This window comes from Myotis lucifugus, unplaced genomic scaffold (assembly GCF_000147115.1).
Source record: "Myotis lucifugus unplaced genomic scaffold, Myoluc2.0 scaffold_0, whole genome shotgun sequence".
Classification (NCBI taxonomy): domain Eukaryota; kingdom Metazoa; phylum Chordata; class Mammalia; order Chiroptera; family Vespertilionidae; genus Myotis; species Myotis lucifugus.
Window position 1 is genome coordinate 53262539 of NW_005871048.1, and position 14639 is coordinate 53277177.

General features: G+C 39.4%; 1 protein-coding gene across 21 annotated transcripts in view; it reads left to right on the forward strand.

Moving 5' to 3' along the window:
* Positions 1 to 14639, forward strand: part of ADCY2 (adenylate cyclase 2) — a 275450-nt gene that overhangs the window by 209054 nt on the left and 51757 nt on the right. For all 21 annotated transcript variants that reach the window (XM_023752137.1, XM_023752078.1, XM_023752080.1 and 18 more), the window contains one exon: positions 5791 to 5875. In XM_023752137.1, the coding sequence (XP_023607905.1) occupies positions 5791 to 5875 (85 nt within the window). The remainder of the gene's footprint in view (positions 1 to 5790; positions 5876 to 14639) is intronic.

The window sequence follows — 14639 nt, forward strand, 5'->3', positions numbered from 1 at the left end:
GCAGCCATCAGCCTGGCTTGTGGCTGAGCAGAGCTCCCTGTGGGAGTGCACTGACACCTGGGGGCAGCTCCTGCATTAAGCGTCTGCCCCTGGTGGTCAGTGTGTATCATAGTGACCAGTCATTCCCAGTCATTCTGCTGTTAGGGTCAATTTGCATATTACCCTTTTATTATATAGGATAGAGGCCTGGTGCATGGGTGGGGGCCAGCTGGTTTGCCCTGAAGGTGTCCCGGATCAGGGTGGGGGTTCTGCTGAGGTATCTGGCCAGTCTGGGTGAGGGGCTGATGGCTGTTTGCAGGCTGGCCAAGGCCCCCAGCAGGGACCCTCACCCCATGAGGCTGTGGCCATCCTGGGTGAGGGGCTCTTGGCTGTTTGCAGGCTGGCCAAGGCCCCCAGCGGGGACCCTCATCCCATGAGGGTATGGCCAGCCTGGGTGAGAGGGGCTGGGGGCTGGGACCTGCACCTGACTCGCTCAGCACTGGCCCCCCTGCCTGGGTCCGCTCCGGGACCACCCGAGCCACCACGCCAGCTCGGGCAGGCCCCCCTGCCTCTGTCTCCGTCTCTGTTCCAGGCCTCACCTGCACGCGCAACCTCCTCCTGTCTGGTCGCAACCCGTTACAGAGTCCCAGCCTAATTTGCATATTACTATATATATATATATATATATATATATATATATATATATATATACATATATATATATATATTATTTTATTTGTATTTTGATTTTTTTCTTTGATATATATAGACCCGCTTTACCCTCTTATTTTCATTTACCTTGCTTTTCTTTTGTTCTCCACTTCCCTTCCTAACTTATTTTTTTTCTTTATTAAGTTAAAAGAAAATATATGTATTCTTAACTTAATAAATTTTAAAGGTAATCGTTATATTTCTTCTATAATTATTTCTTATCATTTTAGGTCCAGATGGTAATTATAGTCAATATTTATTTAGATTTACCCATATTGTTTACCAAATCTTTGCTCATTGATGCTTTTTAAAAATTCCTTTCTTCATTTTTCTTCTTACTGATGTATATTATTTATTACTTCTTTTATTGAGGGTCTGTGAGTTCCCTCAGTTCTCATCGTCTTTGCTAAATAAATGTGTCAGAGGTTCACAGAGCATTGATGGAGGGACCCATAACACTACTTGGGGGAGGAGAAGTGAGAGCACAGAGGGAAGAGAGCTGTGGCACTAACTAGAATTCCAAAGAAAGGCTTTGTTTACCCATTTAAATGGTTTATAACTAATATAACTTTCAGACTTTTTTGGTGGGGGAGGAGTCCGTAATCTCTGCTGGTTTCTTTCTCAGCAAACGTGCTTCCTTGCCCCTGTCAGAACCATCTTTAAGCAATGAACTGGCTGGGAAAAACCAGAGAGGAGAAAGGACCTAGTCCTGAATCAGCCTTTTCCATTTACTGTAACAATATACTTGATTAAAGTGCCAAAGTCGAAAATCCTCACTAAAAAAAATGTGACTTTCCTTGCCTCATGACAGGGAGGAGTCAGCTTTGCTTTTCAGTAAGTACATAAATCAGTTATACTTGGGTTTTAAAAAGAAACAGCTTTGCAACCAGAATGTTAATTAAAATTGGTTATGTTATATAACCTCATGGTATGCTTAATGGGCCTGAACATGCTTTTGATAGAACAGGCATGATAAATGGTTATAATTAAGAGCTTTTGAGCAGCCATTACTTTGCTTGGTGGTATTTCTGTTCCCTGAGATAAAGGGTACCTCCAACTGAACAAGAGGGTCTGTGCCCGTGGACAGGAACACGGGACAGCCTCAGGTTGAGCATGTCAGTGAGAATTCGAGCCACTCTGGGTCTGAATGCCAGGTTGTGACATTGTATTCTAAATACAGGATCGTATCATCTACAAGTAGAGATAGTTTTACTTGTTTGTTTCCAATCTGATGCCTTTATTTTATTTTTGTGCCTAATTTCCCTGGCTAGCTCTTCTGGTATAATGTTCAATAGGAGTAGCCCCAGATATACATATATTCTTGGAACAATGAGCAAGATTTTTATTGTTTCCATCTTTATTAATAAATCTTTTCAAAATTTATTTCAATCTTTTTATTGTTAAATTATATACATTTGAATACACTAGTCAAATAAGAAATCACAAGAGAAATTAGAAAGTGTTTTGTATATCAAAACATAACATCAAATTATCTGGTATGTACTTAAAGCAGTCATTTAGAGAGGAATTTGTAGCTTTCAAATGCTAAAAGAAAGAAAATAAAACAGTTAAAATAAAAAGTCTCAGTTTCCAATTTAGGAAGCCAGGAAACGAAGAGCAAATCAAGAATGTAGAAGGGAATAATTGGTAAAGAAGGAAGAAAAAATCAATAAAATAGAAACCAATCAATACAGAAATAGTAAAGCCAAAAGTTGATTTTTTGAAAAAGTTTAATTATTGCTAAACCATTACCAAACTGATCAAGAAAGAAAAAGAGATCATCACAAAGCACCCAAACTAATAATATAAGGAATAAAAGGGAATCCACTACAGAGCCTATAGACATTGGCAGGATAAATATGGAATGTTATAAATTACTCAAGGCCAGCAAGATTTAAAATTAGATGAAATGGAAAAATTCATTGGAAGGAGAGTCTATCAAACCTGACACATATAGAACAGACCATTTAAATGTATATGTACATATTGAATTTATTAAATTTGATTTTTTAAAAATCTTCACACAAAACTTCACATGCAGGTGATTTTCTGTATGAATCCTACTATACATTTTAAGAAAACAAGAGGAAGGAACTGCTCAAATATTAACGAATTTTATAAGTGTAAATGGATAAAAATATCCTATTCATGGACAGAAGCTCAAAGATTGAGGCTACAAATCAAAGGCCACACTTTTGTATTATATATGGGAGATCAACCTAAAATTAAAAGAGAAAGTTTGGAAATAAAGATGGAAAATAGTTATTTTGAGAAACAGCTTACAGAAAAAAGAAGGCAGCAGTAATATAAATTTCTGACAATACAGAATTCAAATGCAAGGCATTCAACATGACAAAAGACCTATTATGGTACAGTCACCAAGAAAGTTTAACAATCATAAATCTTTGTGCACTCCAGCATTTCTTTGAAGTAAATAAAGAGAAACTATTAAAATGTTCAGATATATTGACAAATCCACAATCCTATTTAGAAATCTTAATGCATTCTAAAATTGACAGACCAAATTGAGTCAATAAGTCAGCCCACTGGGGATTTGAATAGATATATTTAGGCCCTCTGAATAGATATATTTAGAGAACATGCTTTGTTTCCAGAAAAATAGAAAATACATATCATTTTTAGAAAGCCATAAACCATCATAGAAGTAAAGCCTGTTGATCACAGCCTAGAAGAAAAATAAACTGTCAAAGTATAAATAATAAGCACAATCTCTAATCAAATCTGTTGAAATTAGAAATAACAAGAACAGACCAAAAATAGCCTCTTTGTAGAATTTATAAGTTAGACTTCTGAATTACTCTTGTATTAAAAGGAAATTGAAATTGAAATTACAGGCCTTTTAGAAAAGAATGACAATTGAGTAGCTATAAATCAAAGCTATGGGATTTGGCTAAAGTGGTAATTATGGGAATATTTATGTGCTTAAATACATTTATTAGAAAATACAAAAGATTAGCAACAAGTGACAATTAAGCAAAAGAACAATTTAAGTTTAAATGAAGACGGATTTTTTTGAAGTTAAATCAGAAACTAATAATCTAAAAAACTATCAGAATGCATAGACTTTAATAATATTCCAAACGCTTTGAGAAAATCAACAAACATGCAAAAGTCTGATTTAAAGAAAAAAGATAAAAATAAGATTTAGTACAAAAAGAAATTACTTCAAATATGGAGACTTTAAAATTTTCAAGAGAATAATATAATATTTTACATTTGAACATCTAAATAAAATGGATAATTTTCTAGGAAAATTTTCCGAATTGACTTAAAAAATAGAACCAGTAAACATGACAGAAATGTGACATATCTACTTCTAATCATGGATCAGGAATACAATTTCATGAACACAAACGTCACCCACACAACTTAATAGAGAAATAGCTTTTAGGCAAGTCTCCTAAGATATCTGGGTTTCAGTTTCTCATCAGTAAAATGAGGTGATAATATTAACTTCTATCCAGGAGTAAATTAACTATACATATAAAGTCCTTAGAAGAGTGCTTGGCATGTAGTAAATGATCTATGGATGTTGATTTGTGTCATCGTATCATCATATCATCACCATCACCTCATCAGATGGTTTTATAGTTGAGATTTACCAAACCTTCAATAAACGATTACTCGTTTGTTATCTAAACAGTTTCGGACCTAAGAAAAAGAAATAATGTTTCTGAACTCAACCTTATGAGGCTGGCATTACCTTGATATTCAAAAGGAATCAGGTGAACATAGAGTCAAATGAAACTCTTGAGAGCTTATTTTATAAGAATAAAATGGATGAGAAAGGTGGCGAACAAAAGTTCAGCAGATGAGTTACCGTGTTCCTCTTTCGTCCATCCCTCTGAGGTGTGCACTGCTTCACAGTCCCCTCCTTCCTCACTGTCTTGTCTGAGCAGGAGGCTCTGAGACTGTGTAGGGGAGATGATGAGGCTGGGGCAACTGGTGGTAGCCAGGGCCTCTGTGGCCTCAACCAGGGTCTGAGGATTGGAGTGATGTCTTAAGGAAGAATGTTCTAGAAGGTAAGGAGACAAACAGTGCTTATCTCTACTAGACTGTAAGCAGCTGAAAATATGGTTGACATCTTAATCATCTTTGTAACATTGCAGCCTAACATAGGCCTAGTGCATGAGCTGAGTCAATACTATAGGTGTATTTGATATATAAACACCTTCCCACTAGAGATTTATTTCAACTTGTTGCTGACTTGCATCTAGGTCTTCCATCTGTCTATTGACATTCGAAGTTGCTGCTCTTCTCTCTCTTCAGTTTCTCTAGCCAGTGTCATTGGTATGAGTTTTATTATGGTCTCAGACACACCTGACCTCTCCTTGGATGTTCCATTTGAATTTCATCTTTGATTATTCATTGTAGTTCTGCTCTTTTGATACCCCCCAACCCCTTTTATCTTTGTAATAAATGAAGGCTTACGAGGCTTTCATTTTTTTAATTTTTTAAAGGACTGCTCAGAAATGTATATAATTCTTATAAATACTTATAACCTGTTGGTAGCACAATCTGTAACTCAGTGGGCACATTGTTCACATGATCATAGAAAGCTTGTGTGTTCATTGACTCGTGCAAGAATGTAAAAGCCGGGGCCTGTGAAACCTTGGGAGAACTTCAGAAAACACTTAGATGCATTTATTTTTTAAGGAAGTTGAATCTGGTTGGATTGTAGTGGGGAGGGTGAAGACTCAGTGTTACCTAAGTGAACGGGAGTAAGAATGATCTGGAGGCAGCAGCTGCCAAAACATCAACAGCAGGGAAGAGGACACAGTGACGGAAAGTGCTAGTTGCATAGGTGAGTCCAAAAAAAGATAATTTTTAAATAAAGGACTGTGTATAGGGTGGTTTTAATGAGCCATCATCACAAGTCAACCAGACACAACTGTGGACATAGTTTTCTATGGACATATTTTCAGTTTTGTTTTACGTTCATTTTCATTTCTCAAAAAAATTAGTGAGGATTGAAGTCCTCATTTAATTAAGTCCTAATTAAGTGAAGATATGGCTGACGGCTTTCCAGGATGAGAGAAACCCTCCCCACACTAACCCATTCTTTTCTCTTTCCTGTAGAACCTCCATCCTCGGGATCTCCTTTGGAGCTGCGTTCCTCCTGCTTGCCTTTATCCTTTTTGTCTGCTTTGCTGGACAGCTTTTGGTAGGTACTTCAAATATTGAACTTCTTTGAAAACTGTGCTCATTGAATGAAAACTGATTTCTTACCTAAAACAGGGAGGTTATTGACTTACCATTTCAAGACATACAGATCCCAGTAAAGAAACATGCGTCCTTCCTGTCATCTGCCAAAAATACAAACTGACACAGCTCACACACAACTAAGACACAAATTTGAAGATTATTTGAGATGTTGGATGTCACATCATAAAATTGTAGTTAGGTCCACTTGCTTCTGTCAGCAATTTTTATCATCTTCTCAACATTTTCAGAATATTTATAACTGTGACTATATAAGTATAATGGGAGACTTTGAGTATACAGGAGAATTAAAACTCATACCAAATATATCTTTTATGTCAACTTTCCAGATATAAAATCTTAGAACATCAAAATGGCAAATGTAAAAATTTTTTTAGTGTTTTAATTTAAGGCAATCATTGCAAGCTCTTATGGTTTAGATGCTAGTTCTGGATATAAAAAGTAAATCTACTTGAGTCTAAAGCAGTGGTTCTCAACCTTCCTAATGCCGCAACCCTTTAATACAGTTCCTCATGTTGTGGTGACCCCCAATTTCATTGTTACAAATTGAACATAATTAAAGCATAGTGATTAATCACAAAAACAATATGTAATTATATATGTGTTTTCTGATGGTCTCAGGGGACCCCTGTGAAAGGGTCGTTCGACCCCCAAAGGGGTCGCGACCCACAGGTTGAGAACCACTGGTCCAAAGCAATGAGAGTATCCTAAGAAGGCCAGCAATGGGATAGAAGTCACAAAAGAGAGCTGATGTTCCATTTTGTTCATTGGAGATGGGTTGAAAGAGGAGAGGCCACTTTTGAGCAGAGTTCATAGGCATCCTCTGTGGAGACACTTCCCTTATTTTTGTTAACCAAAATTTTAATGTCACAAATAGTTTGTTACACAAAATAAATAGGAATAATCCTTAAAATATCTGCCAATGAATGAATGCATTTTATGAGATGTGTAAGGTTAAGGAAATTTCATATTTTTCATATTTCTGAAGTCATGATTTCTTCTTCCAATTAGACTTTGACAAGAGCAAGTAGATGACACAACCAAGGAAGCAGACCTAGAGTGTGCAGGGCTCCTGGTCACTTCTCAAGGTTGTGCTACACCCATAGGATGCACTGTGGCTTCTAGGAGAGCACTTTTCTCATTCTACCTGGTTTTACCCTTTTCATGTGTTTCTTCATTGTGATATCATTTTTCTTTTTAAAAATGTATGGTAGTGTTACCTCCAGCAACATCAGTACAGTGACAGAATGGCCTCTTAATGGTTTGGAGCCCTGGGTGTCCATTGTATTCTAGTCTGTGTTGAAATCTTTTGCCCGAAAAGTGCTAAGATTCCAAAGCATGTCTCTGTCTCCACTGTCGGCCTCTTCTGCCTTGTAACTTTACAAACTTTTGTGGGTTTCTATTTGCTGGATCATAGTTTAGATTATTTAAATTGGATTGGAAACTCTCCCACAAGTGAGACTAAGGTTTCTGATTTCCTGGCATGCACACAGCATCTCTTGAAAATCCCCTGAAGATACCATAGGTTGTAGAGAAGAGAGGACTGGGTAAATATTGACCCATGGGAATCCTTGTCAAGTTCTAAAATGCTTCATACACAAAGAAGCCTGATTTTCTACGTTCAAATTTTCCTTAGGTGGAAAGCATTTGGCTCCACCCTCTGTCTTCCTGGCCTCCAGAAGGATGTGGAAGCCCATTTCTCAAGTTTTTAGAACAGGAACAATCATTTGTGCTTCTTTTGAAATCCAAACCTCATTGTAAAGCACCTTATATCATTTTGCCTCAGGAGCCATAGTTGTCATTTTCTAGTCCAAGGCATCCAGTTGTGGGGTGAGGGGATCATAGTGTATATTTAGGGTTTCAAGTTCATTTTTTTTCCCTTCCCACTAAGTTTCTGTAAAAAAGGAACACAGGGCTGGAGGCTGAAAAATGAATCTGCAGAGCAACTTTGCTGTCTGTGTGGGAATGCTCTGCTCTCATGAAAAGTCTCCCCTCTCGGCCTCAGTATAATCCATCCTCACCATGGAAATTTTCACGGCTCTTGATTCCTCCTGTACCCGCCCTATGGTCCTTCAGGCCACACACACAGTGCCTGCTTCCTCCAGTTCCTGGGGGGGGGGCTTGGTTTAGACCTGACACCCACACACCTGATGCTCAGGGGTTCTTTTTAACTCTTTGTTGTCTCAGAGAAAAATTTCAAGGCTACAGATGAACTAGTGCCTGCCTCGGCCTCACAAGAAGAGCCTGTATTTTGACAAAATGGTCAGGAAGGCTAGACTTAAAGACAGCTTGGTCTTTCTAAACTTGAATCAGTAGGACTCGTGAATGAGTCTCCCCCCAGTGGCCAGCTGGAATCCTTGATCCAGAGGTAATCCTGGTAAAATTCAAAAAGGAATTCTTCTCATTCCAATAAGAGGTTCCTTTTACTATTTATGTGATTCTGTAAGGATTTTTTTTAACTGTAAACATCAAACATTAATGCACAGCCAATCTAAGAAGGCTTTCTGTATGCTTTCTAGTCTACCCTCCAAATTCAAGCAAAATCTATGCATAGCACAAATACTCCTTAATGATCTTGGAGAATACATTGCTACATCCTAACTGCCCATTCCCTGGCCTCCTGAAATCTACCAAATTGTATGAGGTTTTATTATGCTTTGCATTTAATTACGGATGAAATACTGAGTTTATGAAAAAGTACTTAATAACCCGACTCACCTTCTATTAACTTGTGTTAACTTTCTGAAAATGTAAATGCCAAAGGCAGTATTCATACTAATATTGATATTAAATTCTCTGTGTGAAGAATTAAAGTAAAATACTTTCATATAAAGGAGGTTGATAAAAGGTGAGCCTAACTGATATTTTTCCACCAAGAGCTTTACCTTTGTTACCCTCTGTTACACAAAACATACATGGCAAATAAATAAAATTGATTGGTCATTGTAAGACTGGGTTTGATTTTTTTTAAACAGGTGGAGAAACATCAAAATGGGCACAAAAGTAAGAGTGCTAATGAAATGCAATTCTTTCCTGTTGATTAAAAAATCACACAGGTGTTCATTCAGTGACACATTCTGAAAAAATTTTTCAGGAAATGTATTTGTTAGTGTCAGTATTGCAGTGAGAAGCCCAGACTGCCCCCCACCCTCACCCCTGCCTCAGGGGCTAAGGCAGCCGTGCTCCCCCTGCCCTGCCCCCGTGGCCCACTCCTCAGTTCTTGCCCATGCGGGTGCCCTCCACACTTGCTGGCCTTCCTAGAAAACTTTTCAGAAACGGCCCCGGTCCTTGTGAGGTGTCCTTTTTTGAGCTCCTGAGACTTAGGATCTGTACCACATAATTTGGCACTTGATTACATGGCAGCTCATTCAACCCCCTTTTTGTGAGTGTGACTGCTTTCTCCCCTGGTATATAGCAGGTTCCTTACAACAAGAATTGTTTCCTACACTTGCTTCCTCTCTCCCAGTGAACCCAGCAGAATGCTGACCACAGAACTGTGTTGAATAGCATGTGCTAAGTCCCTGCTGCTGGACTCCTATCATTTCTATCTTCCTTCCTCCCATCCCCCAGCAGGCTCTGTGTAGCATCCCCTTGTCTCACCAACGCCATCATTCCCAGGGGCCCCTGAGAGCCCATGTTAATCCTCTTTCTTGAGACATCCTTGCCAGGAGCGGGTTCTGTGTGTACAAGAATGTGTGAACGAGAGAGCAGTGGTGACAGTGGCCCCATCTTGCTGCTTTGGAACTCCTCCTTACATGTGCCATGATTCCTTGACTCCGACATGCTTCCGGCTGACTCCTCAGTTGGAAATGATCCTCTCACCTTCCTAACCCAGCCCTGTGGAGCCCATGGCCAGCTTTCCCAGTACCTGCTGGCTGGGCTTCCTCTTTGGTATTCTTATTTGTATTATTTTAGATGAAATGATCCTCAGTGAGTTTGCGTCAGCCCTGTTTTGTTCATTGCCGTACTTTAGGCACTTGAACCACAAGATAAATATTTAATATCAGTTAGCTTGAAGGAATGTTGGGTTGCACCCAAATGCAACCTCCTGGCACCACTGCTCAGAAAATGTCCCACCATGTCCTCACACACCCTCAGTTCTTCCTTGCTGGCAGCTCTGAATTCAGCTACCATCGCTGCTCCTAATTCTGGCAGGCTGCTGGCCAGGGACATCCTGGCCCATCACCCTGGAGTCCTCTCATGTCATATCTCATTAGGCGCCTTGGCATCAGTGCCGCCAGAGGTACTTAGCTTCCAATGGCAGAGGCTGGTTGGCATTTCAGAGTTGGAAGCTCGAGAGCTGAAACAGAACCCAGGACTCTGGGGTGCCATGGGCTTCAGTGAGTTTCCTATTCTGATCATTCAGAAGTTTCCCCCCATGGAAAATAATGCAGAAGGAGTTGTGAGCAGATCTCTTGAGGATGGAAATGGAGACTGGAGCAGGCTCATAATTATCAGTGTGATAATTATAAGACCTGCAAAGGTTTCCTACCCTCGGTTAAGATTCTTTAACAGTGGTTCTCAACCTTCTGGCCCTTTAAATACAGTTCCTCATGTTGTGACCCAACCATAAAATTATTTTCGTTGCTACTTCATAACTGTAATGTTGCTACTGTTACGAATCACAATGTAAATATCTGATATGCAGGATGGTCTTAGGCAACCCCTGTGAAAGGGTCATTCGACTGCCAAAGGAGTCGCGACCCACAGGTTGAGAACCACTGCCTTAGAAGAAACACACATTCTACAGTTAATGAGATAGAACCTTGCATTTGCTACAAACTTGCCCTGCAATGTAGAACAAGTAGGTGTTAGAGCCAGAATCTGAATCTAGCCTGAGAATTCTTAAAATTAATTGGAGACAGGTTCCAGGGGGCCAGTCTATATGTGGAGTCGCCAACAAACAAGTGCCCACCACTAGACAGTGATGTCTATGTTCATGGTCACTGGCCAGCACAGCACTGAGGGTGCCTTGTGTTGACTGCTGAGCACCCATTGATAAAAATCCTATATAATAAAAGCCTAATATGCTAAGTGGCCAGTCATCTGGTCGTCTGTTCAACCAATCAAAGCATAATGTGCTAATGATATGCTAAGGCCACTTAACCACTTGCTATGACATGCACTGACCACCAGGGGCAGACAGTCTGACTGGTAGGTGATCTTGCTGCTAGGGTCCGGACATGCCCTGGAGTCCTCCCTTATCCCTCCCCATCCGCTGGGGTCCGGACATGCCCTGGAGCCCTCCCTTATCCCTCCCCAGCCCTGATAGTGCACCAGTGGGGTCCCTCAGCCTGGCCTGCACCCTCTTGGAATCCAGGACTCCTCGGGGAATGTCAGAAAGCCGGTTTCAGCCCGATCCTGCAGGCCAGGCCTAGGGACCCCACTGGTGCACAAATTCGTGCACCTGGCCTCTAGTTACATTCATAAGTCAAGATAACCTCACATAGAACCTCATTTGTATTCTCCTCCTCTAGTCTAATTTACTAAAATACATTTTTTCAGATGTCCCATTTGATTTAAAACTGGATTCTGGGGAAAGTATAACTCCATTAAAAGACTTTTGGTAAAATGGAAATAAAATATTAACTTATAAATATATGTAGACTCTAAAATATTCTAGTAAGAAAGTACCCTTAATATTAATACTTTGCAAAACGTTTTCACATATATGAGCCCTTCAAAGGGTTTTCATATATATTATTTGGTAAAACAATCCATTTTATCTAAGAAACTAAGACATAGAATAAGAGATTCAAGTTCACGTTTTCATTACAATCAGCAATAAAAAAAACTGTTATAGTAGTAATAATAATAATGTGTACATTTTCTGCCAGGTTTAACTTTCTAAACTACATTAAGTGGGCTTACATCTCGGTAACAAATAGAGCACAGTGATTGTAATGAAAAATACTATCCCCAAAAAAAGAAACACACACACACACAAGGAAACAACACCAAAGCACCTTTTAGAACAAGTACGCCAGATACACCAAGTGAAAATGTTAGAAAATGTCAGAAGACCTTTTCCTCTAGACCTGGTCGTCTTGTGCTTTGTACAGCGGAGATAATATGATGCCAGCCTCCAACCCTGCTGCAGGCAGAGATGAAAGCACAAGTACGAGGTCTCCTGGGGAAGAAAAGTCGGTCACACACCGGCTGGTGGAAAAGCTTTCTGCCCCACAGGAGTGTTTTTCCTTCAAGTCTATTTTCTCTAATGTCAATATAACTAGCAGCTTTCTCTTGGTTCGTATTTTCCAAGAGAAAGTGTCCCTTTTCCATCTTTTTTTTTCAGCTTGTCCTTGTCCTTATGCAGGTTTAGTTGTGCATGTGATAAGCAACATGCAGCTTTATGTTATTGGCTCAGACACAAAATCCCCCTCTGTTACCTGACAGGTGTCATACACTTCAGTGTATTATAATTACTGCTACAAACTCATTTTGCTTTTTTTTATCCCTCATGTATCTTCTTTGTTTCTACTTCTTTTTTTATCCTTTCCTGCCTTCTCTTGAACCAATTGGATTTATTTATTCTCCTATAGTCCCTCTAGCAACCTGGAAATTATAAATTCTATTTTCTTTTGGTGATTAACTTAAAACATGTAACTGTGCACATGACTCACAGAATCTATTACTATCTGCATCTTCTTGTTGAAGAATACAGGGACTAAGCGCTAAGTCTCTAAATCTAATCCTTCTTTTCCATCTTTCATCTTCTTGAAATTAAAAACTCAATAGAAGCATAACCAATGTACACAGACAGAAGGAGGGTGAGGGCATGTGCTGGGGGTAGAAGTGGCCAGGGAAAAGTCAATTGGGGGGGAAAGGAAACATATGTAATACTTTAAACAATGAAGAAATTATATTTTTTTAAAAACCTCAATAGCTATACTGAAGGAGTGATAAGAGCTGAAAAAATAATCCATAAAATAACACAGAAAGACAGAGTACTGTTTAAATTTTTTTAATTTAAACTGGTTTTATTATTCGTTGTTATTTATTCTTGTTGTTTTGCCGATTTCTCACCATTCTCCATGAATATCATTCCTTCCTCCAGGACTTGGTGTCCATATTCTCAAAGGATTATTCCTTTTCTAATCCTTTCAGAGATAGCCTGTGCATAAAATATCCACTTACCTTTTGTCTTGGAAAATTGTCTGTTTTTGATAGTTTTAATAACAATTTGAAAACATGAGTCTGTATTTTCCTGGACAATAAATATGCTCAGGAGAAAGCTACAGTCTAGTGGCTGTTCCTTGGTAGATAATATGTCTTTTCTTTCTGGTTGTTTTTGTAGTATTTGTTATTTGTCTATCATGAGCAATAGATTTCTTTTGTTAAAGTGTAGGTAGACTTTTATTTTTCCTGTTTGCGACTCAGTGTGTTGCCTCGACCACAGAGCTCATATTCTGTCCAGGCCCACAAAATGTTTGCCCATATCTCCTTATATTTTGCCTCTTTCCCAGTCTTTCTGTTCTGTTTTTCTCAAACATTCATTATAAGTATGTTGAAACTTTTTATTGTAGCTTCCGTGCATCAGTGTCTTTTTTATATTTTTCATCTCTTCACCTTTCTGTGCAGTTTTATGTGTAATTCCTCACAGCCATCTATCCTCTTTAGAATAAAGTCTCTTGAGTTTTTAATGTCAATATCCACATTTTAATCTCCAGAGAGTCTATAAGGCTCATTTTTTAAAACACCTATTATTTTCTCTTAACTGCTCATTTATTAAAGACTCTAACTCATCCTTATTCCTTCAATCTTATTTTATAGGCTATTTCAGATTGGTATAATATCTACAGATCTTCTTGTGCTAATTCCATAATCTGTTATATCTGTTGAGTATTTCTTGTGAGGTCCATTGTCTTAGGTAGTTTGTAATTTTTTTTTTATTGTGAGGTCATTTTCAGTGGGAATGGCTTCCCCACAACTGGGACATGCCCTGCACCCAGTAAAGTAAACTATCCTATATAATTAAAGGCTAATATGCAAATCGACCGAATGGCGGAACGACTAATTGCTATGACACGCACTTACCACCAGAGGGCAGATGCTCAATGCAAGGCTGCCCCCTGGTGGTCAGTGTGGTCCCACAGGGGGAGCACCACTCAGCCAGAAGCTGGGCTCACAGCTGGCAAACCGCTCGGGGGTCCTGGACTGTTAGAGGGCACAGGCCAGGCTGAGGGACCCTCCCCCACCACCCCCGCCCTCCACAAATGTGCACCAGGAGTCATTTATAAGCAGTGTTGTTCTTTCTTCTGCCACAGCCCCAAAGACTTCTTCTGGTTTTTGAACTGATTAACAACCCCTCAACTTGAAATTCTCATTATGAAGCAGATCATGTAATTTCAAACCCAACACCTCCATTTAGAGTTTGAATTTGTCATTAAAGTTTATTAGTGCTTCCCTCAACCAATTCATGGAGTTCTTCTAGACTTGTTTACATGGAGGGAACAGCCTTTTGAGGCCTCTGGTTTTATTCAGGGGTCTTGGTTCCAGCTGCCCACCATTTGCAGACCCAAGGCACCATCTTCTTCCCTGTGTTCAGTCCCAGGACACTGTTTCTCTAGTACTGAGCTGCTTCTTTGTTTCTGGCCCTTGGGAATTTCCTTTAGGGTTCATCATGAAGACAATGAATGTATTGAGTAATCATCTATTGAGTTTCTACTAGCCGCTGAACACTGTGCTGCCTGTGGGAGGACAAA